Here is an 18,409-nt window from a genome sequence, read left to right as displayed (position 1 = left end):
ATAACCCCAGGCACCAGTACAGGTTGGGAGTTGACCTGCTGGAAAGCAGCTCTGCAGAGAAGAACCTGGGAGTACTGGTGGACAGCAGGTTAACCATGAGCCAGCAATGTGCCCTCATGGCCAAGGTATCCTGGGGTCCACTAAGAAGAGTGTGGTCAGCAGGTTGAGGGAGGTTATCCTTCCTCTCTACTATGCCCTGGTGAGGCCACATCTGGAGTACTGTGTCCAGTTCTGGGCCCCACAGTTCAGGAAAGACAAGGAACTACCAGAGAGAGTCCATCGGAGGGCTACAAAGATGATTAGGGAACTGGATCATCTACCATATGAGGAAAGGCTGAGAGAGCTGGGTCTGTTCAGCCAGGAGACGAGACGACTGAGAGGAGATCTTATGTATGCTTATAAATACCTAAAGGGCAGATGTCAAGAGGATGGGACCAGACTTTTCAGTGAAGGGAGTTGGACTAGATATCTCCAGGGATCCCTTTCAACCTCTACCATTCTGTGATTCTGTGATCTAAAATCTAGGCATTTTGTTAGACTGAGAATTAAGTCATTCTGGTAAAAGGGGAACTATGTAGTTGGCCTACTTCTAGGGATGGGAACAAGATGAGAAAGTTATCCAAAGTGTTGACAAAACATGGAACATTTCTCACTGTGTGGCCTTTTGACTAATGGACATTACAACAGGCTGGACAAATCATTGAACACATACATTTTTAAAACTTAACAGTTTTCTACTTACAACTTTATAAAAGTTCTAAAAAAATCTGTTCAGTAATAGCTGGAACTAGAACAAATATTGGTCAATGAGAAGCAGAATATGAGTTGTGCTTTCAATAAGAACAGAATTAAAAATGAAACTAAATTGTTGCACATGGAATAGGACAAAAACTAGAACTAATTAATTACTTTGGAACTAAATAAACACTAGTACTATGAGAGCCTAAGGGCCTATCCACATGGATTCCTTCTTGGTATGAAGGCTGTGCTTGGTTATAACTAGAAGGGCCAAGATTTATCTGAGTTTAACTATCCTGTGGATATCTGGACATACAGAAACCCAAGGTGAATTCATCAGGTTTTCAAGAGTGTTCCAGTTAGGGATCTGGACTCTAACTGGAACTGAGAACTCAGTACTGCTCACAGCCAAGCGGTATAATGGCTGGGAAAGGAAATTAACATAAATGTGACAGCACAGAAATATGTACAAAGATGAACTACTCATGTTTCAGCCAATGTAGAGTCATTTAACTTATGTTGTAGAAGTCTTTGGATAACTAAGAGAATGCCTATAACATTTATTCGTGTTTTGATAAGTGTTTAAGGCTACTCATTATATAATTAAATGTCTAGTCCCAATTTTCCTTCCCATACACCTTCCCAGTTCAAATGGACTGCCATTTCAAAACATGGACATAGATAAATACTTCATTGCCTATTGCTTACATTTATACTGTGTCCTAAGGCCACAGTGATGGAATTAGATGCTTCTTACAAGATGTTGCTATTAACTGTACTGTGCCCACTTAACCAGGTGCTGAGTATTCTCAAGGTTTGTCTCTCTCTATTCATTGTTTCCAGTCAGGTTGAAAGCTGCACAGTTGCTTACACTCACAGCGAGGGGAGAAGGTGTGATGTCTATCTATGCTACACTGCATTTTGCTGAGAAGAGGCAAGGGACCAAGCTGAAGCTATATGGAGATCTGGTCTCAAAATCACTATTTTGAGAAAGCAATAGTATGAATAATGCATTAATGACTTTAAGAGATAATTCAGTAAAGGGACAAGGGAAGACAAGTGTGTTGGGTTGCGGGGGGGGACACAACACGTCATGTTTTTGGTAGTGGGGGAAGGGCCCAACTTGTGAGAAGCTTCGCAAAAGCTGCCCTGGCTCCAAGGCGTACCCCTCCTCAGCCCAGGCCGGGCCAATTTGCAATAGAGAAATGCCTCTGCCTTACGTGTAGACCATAGAAGACTCCACACTGGAGCAGAAAAGCCAAGCCCAAGGGCAAGTGTGACTGAAACTGAGATCCCAGAGTTGCTCGACTCCAGAGTGGGGGTGGACCTCCAGAGCGAGGCGGGGAGGAGGTGCACTGGACCACAGGTCCATTTGCAGCCTGCGGATGTCCCCATGCCAGAGGCGAGAGCTGTGCCAGAAGAGGTCTGTGACTATGGGAAACTTGTGTTGGAACACTTTTTTCCTGGACTTTCATGCCAGAAAGAGTAGCAATGGTGAACTGACTGAAACCCCAATTCCCTGTCCCCTGTGCCACTGGCAGGGAGAAGGTAGAGAAATTGGGAGTAAAGTGATTTGAGCCTGGGAAGAAGGGAGCGGTGGGGGGAAGATGTCTTAAGATGTGGTTGGTATGTCTCACTATGCTACTTAGATGAGTGGCAACAAATTAAATTGATTTTTTCTTCCACAAGTTGAGTCTGTTTTGCCCGTGACCATAACTGGTGAGTGAGCCATCCCTGTCCTTCATCCTAATTCTGTGGCCCCTTTGTTGTGACTCCCATCCCATCTCAGTGGTTGGAGGGAGTGAGAGCAGGACCTGTGGTTTAAACCACCATAAGAATATGGACACAATGTGTTGTCATGAGGTTTCCTGTAAACTCAATGCAGTGATGAAGTCACCACTGTGTGTACCTGCTTCCACACGTGGCTATCTGTGTTGCAGAAGAAAAATCTCCAGCATAGTTTGATAACATACTGATCTTTAATCTATAAAGAAGATTAAATTCAAAGTTTAACAGTATGAAAGAATAACAAATGCTTTTTAAAACAAAAATACAGGATAACACACAGTTGCATCTTGGTTCCTCCTGCTGCCAAAGCTTAGAGTACACAATTTCTGGGGTACAATTCCATTGCATACAGTGTTTCCTATCACTTCAGCATATGTTGAAATTGAAATGAAACATTTTTATTTGCAAAAAAGCTTTTCCAGGTACAAGCTCATGCTAGGGTGCTATTATGATTAGCTAGTCACATGTCAGATCCCATACGTTATTTAAACAAACCAGAATGAAATCACTGCTTGTTGCAACATTCCTGTGTTTTCATGTCAGCTCCTAGATGCCAGCAGTCCATCTACCACTGCATCGATCAACCCAGCTGCTTGTAACTCACAGTTGTTCAAGATTTGGACCTTTTTCACTTGGCTCCCCTCCTCTGAATTCACATCCGCAAGTTCTTATTCCCCTCAGGCACACATACAAAAAAAGCATTGGGGGGAAAAATGACAGAGAAGGTATGAAAACTTTTGAAAACTTATAGACAGCAAGGAAAAAGCCTCAGGCAGGGCCAACATGAGTAGCCCTTCCTGACGGCAACTGTTCATAATTTGTTCCGCTTTACCTCTAGTGGACCCTGAGGCAAACCAAAATGTTGATGGGGGCAGCCAGGTGTAGGGGAAGAAATGGCCCAACAATCTGTTTAGCCTTCCCTGTTTCTTTATAGTTAGATTTACAATTCTGACCCATATAAACTCCGCTCCTGCTTTGCACTGACCACAGAAACATGTTTTTAGGCACAAGATGAACCAGACTGGAGTGACAATCCACCTTACTCCTTGTTGGTTTGCTGTATTAACAACCCAAGTGAAAACAAACAGGGAAAAAAATGCTATAAAAACTTATAATGGAAGGCACCTCAAAAATGGATGAAAGGATACATTTTTCTTCAGGTATCTCAACTGTAGAATAACTGTTTTGAATCCTTTAGTGGTTGCATTCTTATTGCATGATCTTTGGAAAGCATAATAATAACTATAAAAACAAAGTGAAATAAAATATTACCACTGATTAAAAATCTGTTCAGTTAAAAGCTACAAAACCAAGTATACAGCAATTTACACACTTCTCTCAGTCCTGCAAACCTGAAACATCCAACACTGTTTGGACAAAATTGAGAATACAGTAGACTTTTCAGCATAACTCTACTTAAATGACAGTATTGATTAAGAAAAACAAGGCATACTGTTGAAACTAAAATACATAGAATCAGGTTTCTATGCTACTGTTTGCCAAAAAGCTATTAAAAAAAAAGGTTTAAATGCAAACTTTTACATCTCCAACGTTTTACATTTTTCAGACAACAAAAGAATACACATACATTGTATGTGATAATTTTTCAAAACTAGCCATTACATTTTCACAGATTAAAAAAAAAAAAAGTCTATTTAAATATTTCATTTCTACAAAGTGAATTTACATTTTTAAGTACAAAGTGCAAATACTACAGCTGTTTTTATTGCCTTTTGGTGAGGAAATCTCCCACATGTCAGAGATCTGCCTTGGATCAGTGAGCTGTTCATCCTTGCTTCTTAGAAACTTGCTGAAAGACAGAAAATTGGAAAATTTTGCATTATTAATGATGTTTTCAATTTATCAAGTATAAACATTTATCTCAATTTTTCATCAGTGTCCACGTGCTACTACCAGAACAAGAGTATCTGCACAAATACATATGGGGAATAAAAAATTCCTGCCCTGCAGTCTTTCATGGCATCCATGAACAAGGATATGAGCAACATCTTTACTACTTCTTACCTATGGCGTCTTTAAATTAATACCTGTCAAACACACAGTTCTAGCAACTGCCTGGGCAAGTCCCTAGTGCAATATACCTTTCTATGGCATGTGATGTATAAGGAATGGGCTGCTGGCCAAAGTCTTACGAACAATCTATAGTTTCCTTGTAAAGTTTTTGCTAGGCTGCAAAAGACCCTTTGGGTCTCATTGACAACGTGTGTGTATGTATGTGTATGTTTGCTGGACAGGGTGGAGCTAAGCAAGGGAAATATACCTGGCCAGTACCCCAGTTCTGTCAGATCCATCACATATTTGACCTCTTTTAGAGCAATCACAGCTGAGACTCAGTTAGTATATTAATATATGTATCTGTATCTGCTTTCTTTCATTAAGCTTGTATGTGCGTGTACACACATACAACTGAACTGAACTGCAATAAACTAGTAGAAAATGAGCTCTTCAGTGCCCATCGCCTGAGCGGTGCAAATCTGATCACTCCTTAGATGGGTGGTTTCCTTGGAGTAGCTTCTATGCAGTCCAATTGCTTTTCAATAACTTCCTTTCAAGTGAACACTTCTGTGATGAAAGCCACCTTCTGCACTCGTAGCCTTGTATTGTTCGAGTATGAAACTGACAACAGATGGTTTGCTGAGCCAGCCTTAATTCAAGGCTATCATTTGTCAGCAACAGTTTTTAAAATAATTGGTGCTGAGTCAGCAAAATTGTTGGACAAAATTAAAAAACATAGACGCCCCAGGACACTTTTATTACAGATTCTGCAAGCCAGGATCAGATTACAAGAAAGGGGAGAGGGCCTGTCATGCTTCAAGTGTAATGCACGTGTGCCAGTAATTGCCATTATATAATTAAAATAACCCCTTTGAATGTTTTTTAGTTCCGACAGGATAATTGTTTTCAGGCTGCCTTGTTTAAAGCATAAGTGTTTTGTAGGGGGAACTTGAAAAGTTAAGGCCACAAATATTTGTTTAAACAAACAGAAACTTATCACATCCCTCTAGTTGTGAGAATATTTTATATTCCATCAAAGGTATGTAGGAGGTCTCTGGCAGAACCCACAACCAATGTTAAGCTTGCCTTAGGAAGTGCGAACCTAACATCAAACAAATCAGAGATAAAGTGAGTAACAAATTGACTAGCAACAATGAGAGGAAGATTTCTCCTGGCTTGTGGGGAGGTTTGCCCTGGGTTCAGTTTTTAATAAATTAATCTAGCTTTCTGATAGATGGGAAGACATTAACCACAACAATGGTTTGGAGATATTTTTAGCCAAATTCCTATTTTCCCAGCTGCAGGGTTACCTGTGCTGCTCTTATAATATGTATATATGAATATTTTTTTAAAAAAATCATCATTTACTGATGCTTTGTGGGAATTAACCATTTAATTCCTCTAATACAAAAGTGAGGCAAGAATGGTATGAAGAGGATTCTTTTACTAGACAGTTCAAATAACTGGCAGATTCACAAGTCCTTCTTCAGACCCATGCGGAAGTGCCATGAAGTTGGGCCCATGTTGTCCAGAAAAGTGAACATTTAAGGTTAATTATTATGAAAATAAACACACACAAATGAGAAGCCATTTCTGAACCTTTTCCCTGAGCTTCCATTTGGATCCTTCCTTTCCAATGTGTACCTTTCCTTGATTTAAAAATTCTGCTTTTGTGCCTTTTGTAGCTCTGAATGCCAGGAGCAGACAAAACACCATGAATGACATATACTGTTTTTAATCAGAAAAAACAAAATCATCTTTGTAGCAAATAGAAGCAAAAACAAATCATGGATTATGTTGTCAGGGCACTTGACACTTTATTTGCTACAATCATTCTGCAGACCTAACCAATTTTAGGTTTAACATACAGCAGCAGACCGATGCAAATCCTAGTTCTCCAGCATCATTCTGCAAAGGGATTTGAAAGTGACAGCTCTTTTCTCTACACTAAGATTTAAAAAGGTGTTTAAAACCACCACACAATAATTCAGTGGGGTTTGTGAAATGCGTAGATTTTCACAGGACATGGGAAATGCATGGCTTTTTTCACAAAGCGTAATTTCAATTAAAATTTCTATCTACAGTATGACTCACAGGAAAGTTAACAGAATTCAGTTAAGATAAATGAAGATAAAGCAGTGCACATTTAAAAGTGTATGGGAATGTCGACATTCATGAATGCAGAAGATTCATATGAGGGCTCAATTACACTCATCTAATTATTATGAAACTAGATGCCAATTAATCTTTACTAGGGACAGCCACATGCAGGCGTAATCCATTTTTGCATTTAAACATATTTACTCTGCACCTGCAGTTGACTAATTCAGCTTTCCTTAGATAGAACTTAAGTCAAGATTTGTTAATCAGGATGCTGCCCTCATTTTCCTGGCAAGTCTGGAGAATGGCAGATGAATGCAGTTTGAAGCTGCAGTGATAACTGCTAAAACTCCAGGAAGTTCCGCTGGGCAAGACAAGAATGGAGATCTTGATCTCCTCAGTACTCACCTGCCTGCTGGATGAAGTGCTCTCAGTGTTGGTTTTAGGGGCTGCTAAAGGACAGAAAAGAAAACACTATGAATATAGTTTGCAAGTTACATGTAGCACTCTGAAGAACTGAAGCCCTCATTCTGGTATTGTTTAGAGCAGGGTAACTGCACAGCTTTCACTAAATAAGATAAAATATTTCAGATCTTTCATTGAAACATCCACTTTTTTCTTTCTTCAATACAGGTGTTGCTTCCCCCATGTTATATGAAAGTTGAATTACAGCATTTCTTGCCAGTTAATATGTGACATTTGCTTAGGACAGATTGCATCTAGTCAGTGTTGAGCATTTCAAACTTACTAAATCTTTGATATTAAGTATAGCCTATTATTCTTGGTGGGAAAGAAGCATGGCCAAGCAGACTGTTTAGAAAGCGTTCACTTTACTTAAAGATACTGCACACAAACACGTCTATCAGCCAAACACATTGTTCACACTTAATCTATAAAACAACAAGATTATAGCTGTTTTTTAAGTTTCTCAGTGGCAAAGTCCAAGATACTGCCCTAAATGAAGTAAAAAAAAAACCCCAGCTACAAGAGTCTGCTGGTCCATTCAATTTCACAAGCAAACTTGGGAGGCTAGGGAGGAACTCACCCCCTCAGTTTTCCAGATCAGTTTGTTAGTCAATCAAGCCGCTTCGGAACAAAGGGGAATGAAATTGGACCTTGAAAAATACTGCAGAAACTACCATTCCCCTGAGAAAGTATGTTTTGCAGCTCTCTGGCTCTTATGTTGCTTCAAATGAGTCTCACAAGACACCTGGGACTCTCACAGAAGAATACAGAGCAAACTCCTTATCTCAGATCTCACACCTCAAGTGACAAGGTCTCACCTATTCCTAGAAATATAACTTTAGCTTTAGTGGAGTGGCGACTGATTTCTTTTGCACAAGTGAAAAGATTACCAGAAAGAAAATTTTAATTATCAAGCAGGAGAAACAAAACAGAATGCTGATATTCCAATGAAAGAAATTTTTATTGTCTTGTATTTAAAAATATATATTTCTAGGAAAGCAAACAAATTATTTGGTTTAGAGGTTTTTTTCCAACTGGATGCCATTAGTTTTTCAATGCAAAAGTTCTGAGGTATTTTTTCCTTCCAAAAATTAATGTTCTCATTATTGACTACATTTTTTTGGAGAAGTTCTATTAAAAAAACTCCAGTTATGGTGAACATATTTTTTTCTTTAGCTAAATCTGTGTGTGATCTTCATATAATTTCATGCCTTTTACAACTTTCTTTTCCAAAACAGGCAGTTTATGTGAAGCAAGAGAATCCTAATCTTTGTGTTTTTTTCCCTGAAATGGGCACAGGCAGAACTGGGTATTGGTTTGAGTTTTGCTATAGCTTTCCTTTATGTCCTGGAGCAATGACTTTGGACACAAATTCCATCTGCTGTTAGACCAAGGAGTGCCAGCTGCAGCAGAACAGAAGCATCTGGATGTTAATATATGGATATTACATTTCAGTTTCCATGTTTACAGCATAAAGATAACAAGTCATCCACCTTCATGTTTAGTTTTTTCACCTCACTCACCTAAGTGAAAATTGCAAGCTGCTATTATTAGGTCCACAAAAAACACAGAAAAAATCCAAAATTTCATATATTGGTTTCAAGAGAACTGTTTCTGTGAGACACGGACAATTTATTTTATTAGTACAATGTAGAGCTCTTCTTTATGCAGTATTTCTTTTATAGGCTTGAATACAATTAAATTTTGTGGAAATCATACTTTTTCTGACTGCATTTCCCACTTGACTTGCTTTTCTTTTCCTATGACACCTTTGTTTTACTGTCCTTGGCTTCATTTTAAGGTCCCAGGCAAATAAAACAATTTGCCTATATTCATGTTCTGCAACTTCTTACAGTATGGGGATCTACTGTTGTTGTTTACTTTTTTTTTTTTTAATTCTTCTTCATTTTCAGGAATTGTGTGATTGAACTCTGTGGGGACCATAACACACTGTAGTTAGTTGTTTCACTTTCTACCAGTTTGGCAGGAAGGTAATGTGGCTGCGTACCAATAGTTCCACCTGTTTGGCAGATAACCACATTCTTCACTGTCTCTCTAAACCATATTTGAGAAATGAGAAGTCATTAGAAAGCAGGAATCCAAAAAGCACAGGTGTGACACTTCCACTCATTCAGGACACAGTACTGTAACAACATTAAACTGGCTTTTTGATGAAAGTTAATGTTATCGTATCCTCTTAGGTTTCCTACTGTAACACATTTAATCGTCAGAATCAATCAGAATCAGGTAGTTTTTTATTCTGTTGGAGCAAAGCAATGATTTGCCTACACAGAAGCAGCTTCCTGCCATCCACCCTAAGCAACAGCTGCATTAGCTACAGACAGGTGTATTCTTTTATTTTGTATACCTCTGATATATACAAATATCAGACATCATCAGCTTTGAAGAATCTAGTGAACAAGGTAGGAAAGGTTCTTACTATGGCGTTTCTTTGTTTCTGCTTTACCTTCTTCTTTTGTTACTCCCAAGCAGCCCATTAATTCTTGTACTGATAAGGACTTATCGTTGTTCACATCACAGTATTCCACAAACTTCTTCACACATTTTTTAGGTTTTGATTTCTTTCTTAGGAATCTCTTAAATGGCTTGATTTCTTTCTTGCCAATGTCACCACTGGAATTTTTATCTAGCTGTTTGAAATACCAGTGGACCACTCTCTCCTCCAAAGTATGATTTGGATCAGGCTCTGAAACCCTGAAACAGAAAACAAGAGTTTACTCTTAATTCTGATACATAAGCCTCATCTTATACCTTTATTTCAAAATACTTAAATCATTGTCAGATGCTTTGTTACATAAACCTCCCTGCTTTTGGCCACTAGCTTCTTGTAGTGAATCCTTTTTTTCGCTTTGGTCAACTGTATCCTAAATTTTACACTAAGGGCTGGAATCTACTCTTAGTTAACTCTGTGAAACTGTGTTGAGGTCAGCATCATACTCAGAAAACAATGTTTTCTCCTTTCATTTCTCGAAACAGAGACAAGTGAAGAGAGAAATAAAAGAGAAAAAGACAGTTTCATAGATGGTAGACACATTAAAACGCGCAATATACTCAAGTAGGTCAATAGTCAGCACCATCAAATACCTAGGCTCCAGTTACAACCCATGATGGATGCTCTTGGAGATACAACACCTAAATGTATTGAATTACAGGGTAAGTTATAACAATAAATGCCAACTCCTTTTCAGATGGTAAGCATCTGACCTGCAGATATTCGAAGTTTGACAGCACTTATGCATTTTTAATTCTACCTGTGACTGTTGATAGCATTAGTTTGTTTTACAAGCAACTAGGCAAAATATGAATCAGGAAGGGAGCACACATTCATCAAGTAAAGCCTGAGAGGTGAACAAAGATTGAGACAGTTGCACCAGCAGCTACAGATAATCTCTAAACTGTGCTCCTGCTAAGAATTCAGCTATCAAGTGTGTTTCTGTTTAGTGGACATAGTCTGCAATGGTAACTTTGAAGTAAATCTCCTTGATAGGTTCTTGGTAATTTACCCTTTGTGAAAGCAGCAGAATTACTTCTCAAAGCCCTCAACAATTCATTTACCACTGCCAGAACCCTTTTAAAGACACACAAAAAGCATGTGAAACCCACCGGCTAGAAGACAATGATGGATCAGAAACTGCGTGCACCATATCCGTGGACAATGCATCCAAAACACTAGTCAGGAACTCATTTTTCTTGGCCCCAGGACAACCTAGAAAACCAGATTTTTTTCTTTTCTTGTTTCCTCCATTAAAAACATTTAAATTTCAACAATAGTTCAAACCTAGAGACAGATGTGACTCCCTGTACACAAATTCCCATAAACTGTGGACAAGTTCATAACATGATTCAAAGACAAGCATCTAAATTCAGGTACATATCTGTAACACAGAGCAAGAATAGAAAAATACCCTTTTGAACTTAAGCAAGTGGGAATCTAGCCTGCATACCTTGAGTCTCTTTCTTTCAATTTTGGACACTATTTTTCTTTTAAGATTTTTTTTTTTCCCATGGGTGCCACATTTTGAAAAGAACAGCTTTGAAACAATCGAAGTTTGTACATGACAGACCATCTGAAACACAGACTACAAGCCTATAGCACAACACTTCTTTCAGGTTTCCACTTTTGCTCCTCTGAACTGCCACTGGCTTTCTCAACACACATTTGCTCAGTGCATTGGTTTTTCTCTCTGTAAAATGACAATCGACTCCTTTCCTCTTTCACTTTTCTTTTAGACAGAGGTTAACATTCCACTATACGGCACCTAGCCCAATCAGATGCTGTTAGTTGGTACTTTGGTTCATACTGTGGGATCCTATGGTGATGCTAGATAATTACATTCCCTATACCACAAAGTTCTTCTCTGAAAGAAACTGACAGCACACTTCACACACATAATACATCAGATAAATACACAGAATGGTATAGGTTGGAAAAATCCTCTCTTGGAACAGCGCAGCTGGAGCAGATAAATTCATCTGACAAGTGCATGGATGTTGACACATAGAGGTTTGCTTATACAATACATCTGCTTCCTCTTCTCTTCCTTAGAGCCCTGAGCCAAACACCAGGTCTTCCCTTAGCCCTGTAATAGCTGAGTTCAACTCTAGGATGATTCACGAGTAGTGACATAGAGATGACAAGCTTGAAGCTGGAGCCCACAGCAGGACTTTCACAGACAATTTTGTGCTAGAGGGACACTTACCTGCAGTTCTGTTCATAAGTGAAAAAGGAAAATGCTTGGAAGTGTTGAGGAAAAGGAAGATTAGTCAATCACTAGGGATTTGTTATTTCATTACACTTCTCAGCGACCTCTGGAGCAGGCAGTAGGATTATCTGAGTCTGCAATGCCTCATCTCACCCAGCAAATTATTTTTTAATACATCCCATGTTGATCCAAGGAAATGAACCTGTGTTATATTAGCACTTAGCTGTGTTGCAGTAAGAATAGCTCAGCTATTATGTATAGCAGCAGCACCCACTACACATTATTGTCTAACACATTCAGGCAGTTATGAGTTCCCTGTCTCTTAGATGTTTGCCTTTGGCACCAGGGACATTTTATTCCAGTAACTGTAAAAGGCATATAACAGGAATTCACTGAAGCGAGTTTCACTGCACTAAAAGTACACATCCGAAACCAGATGTCACTCTCATAGATACAATCCTCTTCCCTTAGCCTTTAACCATTTTTTTTTTCTTTTTTTTCCTTGATACAACTGGAAAAAAAGAAAAAAAAACCAACAAAACAACCCAACAGCTATGACTATAATCCTGTTTCAGTTCAGTGAAACAAGCACTTGAGCTTTCTCTGTAAGGCACAAAAATGAGAAGGGTGGCAAGAGATTAATAGGGAGCAACAGAAGACTGTACCAACAGGCTCCTGGCAGCATTCAGTGCATAATTCAGATGTATATTCTCTAGAGCAAAGAGCTTGCTGGCAAGTTAGACTCACATTGTGACCATTAAGCATATTGTGCATTGTAATTTAAATTAAGCCACCTAACTTTGCAAGTCACAAAAGCACATTTGCCCAGGGATGAGCAGGTACAGCCCAAACAGTTCTCACGCAGAAGGTACAACCTGCCTGAATCAAGCAATTAAGTCTTCGAGATATCTACTGAGCTCAGCACTACAGCTGTCTAGCAAGGATACTCAGCCTGTGGACCAGAGCCAATTCTCTTCAAAGGACAGGCAAAAAGAGGTCTGTCCAAAGCTCTCCATGTAGACCTATCTTTGATGATACAAGCTTTATCCATTTCATGCTGGGGTTGTGTTACTGTCATCAGGCAGAAGTCTGAATCCTCCTCCAAACATGAGCTGTGAATTGATATAGGGCTCACGGAAAATGCAGATAATAATACCTCAGCATATAACAATGCAGTGCAATATGGGGACAAGATAATTTGTCTTTTTTTTCTTTCTTTGTCCTTTTTTTGGATAGATCATAATGTTAATATCCAATTTGATTTAGGAGCTCCACCTGAATTTTTCATGTTAGTTATGAGTGTATTCCTGAAACATCTGGAGGAAACAAAAATGTATGCTTTAGGCAGTTTCCATTGCTGTCCAGGGAGCTGCTGAGTGTACATATGCTACAGATATAGAGATCAAAATCATGACTTACCTTGCTATTTATGATACAGTTAAGTAGGGGAAAGTATCAACTGCGAAATTCACAAGAAATCACGGAGAAAAAATTCCATAGTTTAAAGCCTGTCTCTGACAATTTTCCCTAAGATTAAGAAAGGTTCCTAAATGTGTATTGCATAAACTTGCAATAACAGCTGACAGCAATAGAAATCTCATAGAAAAGAAATCTCACTGTTAAAACAAACACAATCGGTTTCTGTGAAACATTCTAAATTATAACTCTACTACTTAACGTAAAATGACACCCTACAAAATCCTCACCAGTTAAATACAGAGAAAATATTCTATTTCTCCCAATTATAATTTTTGCTGATGTGTGGGCAATCACACAGTAATTTACCTCACAGTGAAACCTCTGTTCTTTGCAGGTGCTATTAACTCAGAACAATTCTCTGGAGGCTTCACGCTGAGCTTTAATTTTCAACAAACTTGCGGATGAAATGGAAAGACTGGGGGAGCTTTAGCTTGATTGTAATGAATAATTCACTCTTAGTGGACTAAATACAGAAAGGGAAAGACTAGTTTCTTACGGGAGCCTTATGCTTCTCACTATGGTTTATGTGCTTCAGTTTCTTCTGCAGCTGCTTGTCCTGTATGGATTTGACAGCTTACATAAATAATAATTTGTTGTTAAAGGGTTGAAGTTGAAACCACATGGAGTTAACCCACAGGGTCAGAGATGTAACACAGAGATGAGTGTTTGCTTTAAGTATAGTTTTACCCAGAGTAAACCTTAGACCATTATACATTACATTATACACTACAAATACAAACACCTCATTTCAGCTATAGTATAAAGGTAAAGAATCATCATTATACATTATAAATCTCATATGTACCCATGTCTCTCTATAAATATATCTACCTTTAGTACTGAGAATGGATTTTTGGAGTTAAGTCTGTGGGGCAGCTGTCTATAAACCTTTGAAAATATGCACCCAAGTGCCTTGGAACTCCCAGCTTGGTTGATAATAATCTACTACTGTCAATCCTGGAAGATTAACTTTTACAACACATCCGAAGTCATGGCTAGAAAAGTATTTTGTTCATTTCTGTAAAAATATGAATACAATAGATAAGATTAATCACTTTAAAAGGTAGTTTACATTAATCTTCCTGCAAGCGAGGAAACTGTCTTGAGTCAGTCACTCAAGTAATTAAAGGCATGACAACTTCCAATTAGCAAATCTAAAGCTTCTTTTATTCCCTATTTGTTAATATGAATATCAGGCTTAGCAGTGCACTCAAATACAATGACCACTGAAATAACTCTGAAGATTATAAATACGTTTTGATCTCTCCAAAAATACAAAGAACCAACTATTCATGTTTCTTTTGCAGCTTTGACTTCACTGAAATATACTGGTATATAGGAGAAAGGAATTTAACAAAGTTTAACAATTTAACCAGTGCTACTGGTTATGCTGGAAGAGCAGACAATACAAGGAAAATATTTTTTCTTGTACTTTTGTTCTATACATATATATATGTAAGGTTCATGAGTTTATTTCTTATGAACTGATCCACATAAATCACAAATTTGTGTTTGTTTAGATATGCCAAGGGTCCTCATTTTTTGAAGGACTTCCTAAGCCTCATTCCAGCAAAACAGTCCTTCAAAAGACTCGGCATTTCAGCCTCGGAACTGATATTTGCAACTTTGTTGGAGACTAAAAATCATGGCCTCTACAAAGTCAGTGGTTTTATGGCTCATTGAAATTTTTCCCTCACTGCACTTCCTCATAAACTGTCACAATCATTATCTACCTCTTAGTCTCTGTCCTAGAGGAGTTGAGGACATTATCATCTCTCCTTGTTAATATCCCTCAGGTACCTCAGGTATTACTTTTTTCTTTTCTTTTCTTTTTTTCTCTCAAATATTCTTATCAATTAAAAGAATTCAGTTAAACTAAGAGCCAAATTCTCTTTTATCCGTGCTTACCCAGATTTCAGAAACACTAAAGTAGAATAGAACAGATGTTAGCTGGAGAGGAGCTACACACCCATTGCTTTGTAGACTGACCTCTATGTCTTACAGGGAAGAAGTATTATTTCTGGAGATGGGCAGGAAGCAGATTTCAGATCTCCACATATATTTAACTTTATTTAACTTTATTTTTGTTACTATTTTAAAATGATCATTCTGTTCTAATATCAGGAGTGAAAACACAAAAGAGTTAACAAAGGATGCTGTTTCAAGGCCCTACCCTTCAATCCCAGGCATTCATATCATACCAAAGTGCATTGAGTGGGATTTGTTGAACTTGAGCTTGCTGAAAGGACGTGTCTCACCCATAACAGTTATTTAAGCTTAGTATAAAGGAACCCATTCAGAAGGTATTCATCTTAAATACCTAAGACTTTTTCTTAAAATAGGGATAGGATCTCCCTTAAAATGTATCTCTTCTTCTCCATTAACTACTGAGGAATCCCAGACAGCTAACTTACACTCCCAGGTGGTATAAAACTGTTTGTGATGAATTATATATGGATCTGTTTTGTAAGTTCATTTAGGCTCAAACTGCTCTGTTATTTTTTGGGTAAATGTGGTGGAAAGAAGGAATAATGTCCATAGCAGAAACACATATGATGCTATAAACAGTTTTTGCAGGCAACTGAGTGACAAAGGCTAGGGCATTTGTTGATAGGAAAAGCAGTTAATTACATTTATTTCAGTTCCTGTAATATTACTGTTAAACAAGAAAAGTAGAATCAGAACATCACAGCATAACCCAGGCAATGTGAAATTACTAACTTTTGATTACCACTTCAGTTTGTTTTTCCTCTATGAGAGTTTGAAAGGGTTTTGAGAATCAAATTTCTTGCTCTTAACAGTTCAGAGATGTCACTGTGAGAACAGGAACCAGCTAGAACACTGTAATCCTCTCAGATACCATCCCAAACTCAAAGCAGAACTTGAGAAAGGCTGTGGATCTTATTTGCCCCTTTTTAAACATTCTCTCATGGACTCCTACCTTTCTAGTTTTGACTGGGAACAGGAAAAATGTCTGAAAACTCAGATGATAAGGGGGTCTTGCTGCTTTGCTGTGTAACCAGACACAAAGCAGCTGATGTTTTTATTAAGAAGTCACTGCCTACACAGTAACTACTCCAGTTTTGGAGGCCAAAGACATTTCAGAATCTTGAGAAGAATCTGAAATTCTAAGCATTTAGGTTCAGCCTGCGCTAATGCAAACTCCTTGACACCTTACGTTCAAGGTGACCTGCAATATATCCATGTAGGTCCAGCTCCAGTGTAAGAAACATAACATACTTACCTAAGTATTGGCACAGTGACACAAGTCAATCAGTTCACTGATCAGGACACAGAGAAAAGAGTTTCAAGACTAGAAAGGGGCCTAAAAAAAGTCCAGAAGAGAAAAGCAACTGGATCCGATTTTCAAAAGGTTATACTTCTGCTTTACATACCATATTTCATGACTGCCTGTCCCTGAGATATACAGCTAGTACTTATGACTGCAGTAACAATTTCAACAATAGCTTATTAAATTGAAATATTTTGGAATACAGTTTTTTATGGTATGGCAAGTGCATGAATCTCCACATTACCACTCTGAGAGTCTTAACAATTAACAACCAATATTATTTAGGGAGTCAGAATACAGTCCTTTTTAGTAGACATTTATTACTTCCAATTCACTTGTATTTTCATCATGCTGTTATGTTTCCTCTCAGGAGATGGGTATGATATAACCATATTTAATTACCTCCATTTAAATATCCATTAAAAAGGAAAAACTATTACAAAAACTGTACGTTGTTGCAATTATGGAAGTGACCTCAGAAATAATTCTGCATAATTCTGGTCTCCTGCTGGAAAAATTGAACTATGGGGACTTGCTTAGTGGGTATGATTTTTACATTACTTAATTAATCTAAGCAGTTGGCTCCTTGGAAACGTGCATGAAAAACAGACTTTTCTATGAACTGATGTTGATTTTAACCTTTCTGGATATCTCTTACTGACACTTTTACCATTGGAGGCATCAGCTAAAAATCCCAAAAGCATCCACTCTCAGCTAAAGCCACAAAAAAGCTCTCTTATTCAGATATTAAGAACCAATGGTCATTAAAGTAAAATGATGAATAGGGAATTCAGAGCTGAGTTAGTTAGAAATTGTCAGCCCAGCAGCACACATTTATGTGAGAGCTATTTTTAAAGAGTTCCTGCCCACGGAGTGGTACCAAGTTTTCAGAGAGAAGAGCAGAACCATCATTCTACTCTGTAGAATACATACACGGGATGTATGGAGATGCAAGGCTAGCGCTCCTTAGATACCTTTCTGTCCCTCAGAGTGCTACACACATAATGGATTTTTTTAAAGGTACCTTTGAAACACTGCTCTTTTTTTTTTTTTTCTTTTAAATCCAAATGTATACAATACAGACCAACCCTGACTTGCGGCAAACAAATGGGGAGACCCAGAGATGTAGTGACTTGGTGTCTCTCTGTCCTGGAAATGAAAGCAGTGACAGACCCATCAATTATGAAGCTGTCACTGCTATAAGGGCACAAAACATACTGTTGGATGGTGTACGATGTTGGATGAGCTGGAAAAGTAGATGAGGAAGGGAGGAGCAGAAAGGAGAAAAAAAATTTTCATCAATGTTATCTGATTATTTTTTCTCCCTCCCAAAACCAGCAAATGAAAGATTTAGAAATTGGTTTTCCAACAGAGAGTGGAGCTGAGAATTAGGTGAGGCAGACATGGCTACTTCTTTGAACATTAACTGTATACTGAATTTTAACTCAGAATGAGTTTTTACAGCAGTGATTAAGAGAGGTTTATAAAATGGAAATTCTGGAAGTAACTAAAGTGAAATGAGTCAGCAAGAACCACTAAAGCATTACTTGAACACTATGGAATGAACCAGTCTTTGGAAATGTGGCATCACGAAAATCTCTTTCTTTATATAGTATTTAATTTGGGATTGGCAGTTATGTTACCTTCCTGGGCACCTTCCATTAAACATGACAGATTTCCTCTGTAAATACCATTTCAAATCTCACTGGCTCATCCTTTGCTAAATAAAATATCTGTGAAATGACTAATACAAAGCACAAATATAGCCTTACAATTGCTCAGTGTGAAACTTTTACAAGGTATTATA

The 18,409-nt window shown here is 38.1% G+C and overlaps 1 protein-coding gene across 1 annotated transcript in view; it reads right to left on the bottom strand.

Annotated features, from left to right (window-relative positions):
- Positions 1 to 3,936: 3,936 nt before the first annotated feature.
- The window catches only part of LOC104523684 (SPARC-related modular calcium-binding protein 2), a gene marked incomplete at its 5' end in the record, with an annotated part of 100,573 nt that continues 86,100 nt past the window's right edge, over positions 3,937 to 18,409 (bottom strand). Inside the window, 4 exons of the mRNA XM_029084588.1 lie at positions 3,937 to 4,336; positions 7,051 to 7,094; positions 9,575 to 9,822; positions 10,732 to 10,834. Coding sequence (XP_028940421.1) covers positions 4,313 to 4,336; positions 7,051 to 7,094; positions 9,575 to 9,822; positions 10,732 to 10,834 — 419 coding nt within the window. The remainder of the gene's footprint in view (positions 4,337 to 7,050; positions 7,095 to 9,574; positions 9,823 to 10,731; positions 10,835 to 18,409) is intronic.

The sequence above is a fragment of the Antrostomus carolinensis genome, unplaced genomic scaffold (genome assembly GCF_000700745.2).
Source record: "Antrostomus carolinensis isolate BGI_N321 unplaced genomic scaffold, ASM70074v2 scaffold12944, whole genome shotgun sequence".
In the NCBI taxonomy this organism is placed as follows: domain Eukaryota; kingdom Metazoa; phylum Chordata; class Aves; order Caprimulgiformes; family Caprimulgidae; genus Antrostomus; species Antrostomus carolinensis.
The sequence above is the reverse complement of the archived record's forward strand: the minus strand, read 5'-3'. Positions and strand labels throughout refer to the sequence as shown.